We start from the raw sequence: 6,334 nt of genomic DNA on the forward strand, positions 1-6,334 counted from the left end.
AACTGAAAGAGGCTGCAGTAAAAGCCTGGGAAAGCATCAAAAAGGAAGAATGCAAAGGTTTGGTGACGTCAATGGGTCACAGACTTGCTGCAGTTATTGAAAGCAAAGGATTTGCAACTAAATATTAAGTCTTATTCACTTAAATATGTTTTAAGTATATCTGTTCCAATACTTTTGCTCACATGACAAATGGGTGGATTCAAACAAAATGTGATATTTTCTTAGTTGTGCATCAGATCCTGATGTAAATACCTGGAAATAAAAGCTGAAACGTTGATCTCTGGTCTCACGTTCATTATTTGATGTCAAGCCCAAATGTTTTCAGTCTACAGCAAAAATAAAGGAATTCGCCTCACTGTTCCAATACTTTTGGAGGGCACTGTAGATGCAATTATAAAGTTCAATTAATTATTTGGCACTGATAACAGTGGTTGTATGAGGTCAAGGTTACATGTGTTTGCACTTTGAGCTAAAAGTGAGTGCAAACTTACTACAAATGTACAGCAAGCTAGGGTGTAGACTCCCAAACTAGCAACTAATGACAAAACATGGCTGTTTTGAACTCTGTGTTCGGTTAATGAGGACCATTCCTGACAAATTTAATCAAGTTATACTTTTTGATCTCACTAATAATATTGTAAGGATATTATAAGAAAACAGTTGCTGTATAATATCACACCACAATGATTATCCTGGCATAATTCTATAATAACCTTTCCCCTCCTGCTGTCAAACACTCCCCACAGTCCCCACAGTTCAAAACAAAAGCACTCTGCCACTACTGTTTGGCGAAGTTTGGTGCAGAGCCATATCCTCAGGATCCTTCACCCATGCATTGACTCCATTCAATGTTCTTAACCATTTGTCAACTTTCCATATAGATCTCGCCATTACTCCAGAATCAGGATTGGAGGTGAAATCTTTTGATTTGAAATATGCAAATTACATGGATTATTTATATTAAATAATCAAGACAAATTGTCAATGCTTGTAGGATTTTCAATGGATTGGACCTTGTTTACCAGTATTTGTCACTCGCTCTGACAATTTGCGTATGACATCATACATCAATTTGTTATCTCTTCGACTCCACTCCCTCTCAATTTGTTTCTTCCATTGGGCTTTGAGTACTGTCTCCCCAGACTCAAGTGAATCAACACCTTTAAATAATAAAATACAAGGTATGTTAACCTAAAAGCAAGACATAGAAGGAACATAAATGGTATGGGAACAGCAAAGGCATGAGAAGAGAAAGAATGACAATTATTACCCAAAGATTCCTGTAACTTCCTTGTATCGTTATTCAAGGTACGCTCCATTAATTCAGAGAAGCTCTGCTTTCCTCTCCCAAAACATTTGCCAAACAAAGTTTCTATTGTCTTTTCCTGTTGGTCACTTCTATGATGTGTCTCTCTGGGTTTGCATCTTACTGCAGAAAACAAATGAATTACAGGACATGATTAAACAGGGGGTTACTGGGGGTTACTGGGGTTAGATTGGGTTGAAGAGCAAATGTTTGAGAATACAGCACACATTTTTGAGGCTACAGATTATTTTTTTTACCCATCATATTCTTATCCATCAAGTAATGCTGAAATGCACTTCTAACATCATATACACTGAACAGTGTCTTTACATTTACATTTAGGCATTTGGCAGACGCTCTTATCCAGAGCGACTTACAGTAAGTACAGGGACATTCCCCCGAAGCAAGTAGGGTGAAGTGCCTTGCCCAAAGACACACCGTCATTTGGCTCGGCAGGGAATCATCTAACTGGCGACCTTCAGATTACTAGCCCGATTCACTAACTGCTCAGCCACCTGGGTCTGTTACAAAGACAGTTACAAAAAATTACATACAAGTTAGGGGCGCCTCCATGCTCCAATTTCCCTGTGAACGAGGTGTTCTTGGTTCCATGCATAGTTGATGCTCAATTCCATTCCATTCTGCGGTTTTCCAGTCCCATTGGCTGTAGAGCAGTTCCACCATCTTTAAAAGTGGTGCATATTCTTTCTGGACAACTGTGAAGACCTTGTCCTCCACAGGGCTCTGTGTCTCTCTGCTCGCCTCATATGGACTGTTCCCTGACACCATCTCTTGTATTGTTCTCACCAGCTCTGGGACATTATTTATGTCCTTCACGTCTCTGTCAAAGATGTGATACCTGTTCCCACATTTTTCTATCAGCCACTGTAGTGCTTCCCCCTCACTCTCAATGTGATCCTCAATGGTAAAGTCACCCAACCACTTGCCTTCAGAGAAGACCACTATGGTGTGGCTCCAAACTTGCTCTCCTAGAAGCTTCATGTTGTCTTGTACAATCTTCTTCAGTTCTTCTGTGAAGGACGCATCTGCAGGGATCACCAGGAGGAAGGCATGGGGATATGGAGAGCACATAGACACACCTTCCAGGATCTCGTCCTTTACTGAGTCTGATGTGAACTCTGCTCCCAAGAACTTCCACCATCCTGGTGTGTCGACAATGGTTGTCCTATGTTCCTCTCCCTCTCCATAATATTTAACACTCCTTGTTGTGTGTCCCTCTTTTCCAAAGTCATCCGTATTTAAGATGATGTTTCCGGATGCACTTTTTCCAGCCATGACCCATCCTAACATTACAAGTCTGAGGTCTGAGTCAAAAGAGAGAATGGAGAAATGTTGGGTTAGGTTATGGAAGTCAAGTATATCATGCTATCTGCTTACTATATGTATAAATGTATGTATAACTAATAATTACGAATGACTAAAAAGTTACCTTCTTGTCTTTTAGGCTGCTTTTTTTCCACTTGCAATCTTAGACGTCTTTCCTTTGCCTTCTTTTCCACTTCACTCCTTCTTTGTTCAGTGCGACTCAGCAGTGCACTGTCAATTTCAAAATGGCGGCCATTGTTTCCTGTAACCATCTCTTCCACCTTCCAGAATAACTGTTCGACCTGAAGGTCATTCTGAACACTGTCAAAAACATGATACCTGTTCGCACATTTATTTAACAGCCACTGGAGGGCCTTTCCTTCACTCTCAATATGCTGCTCAACTGTGTAGTTGTCCTGCCAATCCAAATGAGTGAAAAGCACTAAAGTGTGATTCCACACATTCTCTCCAAGTAGCTCCAAGTGCTGCTCCACTGATCTCCTGCATAGGTTGGTGAATGGCAGGTTAGCCTCAATCTGGATGATGAAAGCATGAGGTCCAGGTGGGCACTGAGTTACACTGAGCACAAGTTCATCTTTCACAAGGTTTGGTGTGTCACACAGATAATACCCACTTATCCACATTGGAGGCTTGACCAAACAGATCTTCCTTCCACTCACTTCCCCATTTGTACTTGTACACTTCAGAGTGATTTTTTCAGCCTTAAAGACCTCTTCTCCCAATATGGTATCTGCCACAGTGTATGAACCATATTTGCCTGGTCTAATGAGTACCACTCGTAACTCTGGGTGAGAGAGCGAAAGAGAATGAAGGGGAATGGTCATCATTGCAAACCTATTTAAAACCAACTTGTTATCATGGTAAAACATATGCTATTTTAAAATGTACTATTATACAAGTATATGAGGTCATTTTCAATCAACAAACACAGGCAACAAGATTGAGGCCACCTAATTAAAGGATTTGCTCAACTTCAACCACACCAAAGTAGTGAATGACTGAATGCTAAGAAAAGGCACTGGCATTTAATAGCCTTAAAATAAAGCGGAATCATTTAACTACAGATTGAAACAAAGTAACAACGTTTGAGAAGTCTCTAAAGAAACTCACCATTTAAGGAAGAAATTACAGACCCTGACATTTTGCTTCTTCAAAGTTGTTCGGTAGTAGGGTGCACTGTACTCTGAAACACCAAGATCAAAACATTTGTGTGAGCTTGAAAGAGAAAGCTGATCACCTGTTTACAGTAAAAGCTGATAAACAGGAAAACTCACATTTTACTTTGCTCATGTGTCCTGGCATCATTCCATAAATGGGTAGTGCTCCGAGAAGGCACTGCTTCAGCCAGAAATGTCACTGTCATATTGCACACTTGCAATCATCTTCACCAACATTAGCAATGCAGTCTATGTAAGACCAGAACTCTCATGCTTCGCTGACATTACCGCTACATACGTTAAAAATGCTAAGAATTGTAATTGTTCCCTCCACCACCTGTCATGGATTATTTAATATATGCCATAAAAAAGAAAATCTTATGATTGATTCTCAGATTATCCACCACACACCCCAGCCCCCACCCTTGGTTCTGTCTTTGCCAGTCTGTTAGAGGAATGATGGATATTTAAGCTCTATGATGCTGATGTGAAGGCAGAGTCTCAGTTGGGTTTCTTGGGCATAGAGCTGTTACCGTCGTACCGTCAAGATGATGTGTCTACCAAGACAATGTTGTGTCTGTAGGCCTTCACTAGATTCAATATTAGTTCAATACTAGGCCTACCCAAGTCTCTTGACTGATCCAGTGCATACAGACAAACAACATTGAGGACAAACGACATTCCGGAGTGACATTGCCAAGTATGAATGAATTATTTCAAGAGGAGCCTAACTAAATGTGCACAGGTCTCAGATACAAGGCTACACAGCGACCATCAAAGGGTTTGATAACTCCAATGGCACCAATTGAGCATGGTCCCAATGTCGTCTCTCATTGCACTCACCACCCGCTCTGGACGGCCACTTTGGTGGTGATGTTTTTTTGGGGATGATCCATCAAACAGGTATTGACTGTGCACTGGTAAAAACATACACAGAGATTTAGCAATTATGCTAGGAAAGATATATTTAATGTTTTATTCTCAAAGAGGGAGTTACATCTCCCTAGCCATGAATATTTTCCCATATCATTCATAGATTCAAGAGTCAAAAAAATTAAATAGAAAACACAAATATTTAGCAACCAAAAACAAGCTCTAGTAACTAAAAGTTAGACCAGCTATTACATCTCAGAGGAAATAGCTCATTCACAGGGTACATGAGAACATTATGACTTGCTAGTTATGATTTTTGGTGGGGAACATTGTTTCCCATGTGACTAGGAGGACAACAGTAATGAAGTAACTTTCTTGTTTAGTTTCTGTGCCACATACAGTAATATTTTATTTGGCTAGCACTAGTTATCAAAACAAACTAGCAGCAACTGAGCAATGCTTGATTCAGTATAAGCCCTTTTAAATTATTTGGATAGGCTGTCAGTTTTCCAATGGTAAAACACAACTCACAAGTAACTGACAAAGTCACAGCTAACAGCTACTAATGTGAATTATGTAAAAACACTAAACGTAGACCTACACTGTATAAAGGAAACAATTATGCATTTTATGCATTGCATCTTATCAAAATTTTGTCCCTACTGTGTTTCAGACTTTATATTCCCCAAATCAGCAATTAAAGAATGAATGAGACACACATAGGGGTCTAAACTCAACACGTTCTGTGTTATTGATGTTCATCCTTCATCATCATTTCTCAATATAATTGTTGGGGAAGCATTTCCTGAAGTTGTTCTTGAGCTGCTTTCATGACGTTATAGAGTGAAGTCTGATCGGGATTGGGGGACTAAGCAATGAATTTCCTTTTTCTGTTACAGGACAACAGAAGAAGTAAGGACTGTTTCTGCCTGTTTAACTTACCATCTTATTATGCCGAAGGACAGCTGGTCAGCAAGGGACAACCAGGAGGAAAGTGGATCCCTGTTAGTCGGAGTTCAATTAATTATCAGTTGGACCGATTAACAATAATTAAAACGTTTTTTTTTTTTTTTTTTTTTTTTTTGTGGCTGCAATTTAATAAAGTGCATTCGATGCATACTTGTACTTGCAAAAGTCTAGGCCTAGTTTTTTTAGACAAGAAAATACTTTAGTTTGAAAACAAATGTCCTGATTACTAGAACACTGACAAATTAACACATTCAAACTAAATCAAAACTTCAAGACGCCTACCCCATCACTCAAATATCTTTCATAATAATAGTAATTGCATCTAATCCAACTGAAGATGATAACAAAACAAACACAACATTTACAAACTTCTCGTAAGAATATTGAATATCTTCCCAAATCCCAGCTGTTTTTGTGCACAATACTAACATCTAATATGGTTCAGGTATGTTGGTCTTGCACGTATTCTAATTCATTATTTATGGAAAGGTATTCTGATCCATCTTCGAAACATAGTGGATAGTGGATTACTGATAATTGTGACATAGAGCCGATGTTGAGTCCATTTTGGGGGAACTAAAAACCCAGTAGTTCAGACAGCTGAGATTCAGGGCCCTTCATTCATTCTTGTGAAAAGTGATTGAGAATGGCCTCGTATTGGACTTTTCAACTGTGTGCTGGG

General features: G+C 39.4%; 1 protein-coding gene across 1 annotated transcript; it reads right to left on the reverse strand.

The window, feature by feature from the left end:
• Positions 1-311: 311 nt before the first annotated feature.
• Positions 312-3,874, reverse strand: LOC124473576 (GTPase IMAP family member 8-like). The gene is made up of 6 exons (XM_047029157.1): positions 3,764-3,874; positions 2,757-3,437; positions 1,861-2,631; positions 1,271-1,429; positions 1,023-1,160; positions 312-920 (listed from the first exon to the last, which is right to left on the reverse strand). Exons 1-6 carry the CDS (start codon positions 3,792-3,794, stop codon positions 757-759), a joined length of 1,944 nt encoding a protein of 647 aa, XP_046885113.1. The 5' UTR covers positions 3,795-3,874; the 3' UTR covers positions 312-756.
• Between the last annotated feature and the right edge of the window lie 2,460 nt (positions 3,875-6,334).

This window comes from Hypomesus transpacificus, chromosome 11 (assembly GCF_021917145.1).
Source record: "Hypomesus transpacificus isolate Combined female chromosome 11, fHypTra1, whole genome shotgun sequence".
Lineage (NCBI taxonomy): Eukaryota > Metazoa > Chordata > Actinopteri > Osmeriformes > Osmeridae > Hypomesus > Hypomesus transpacificus.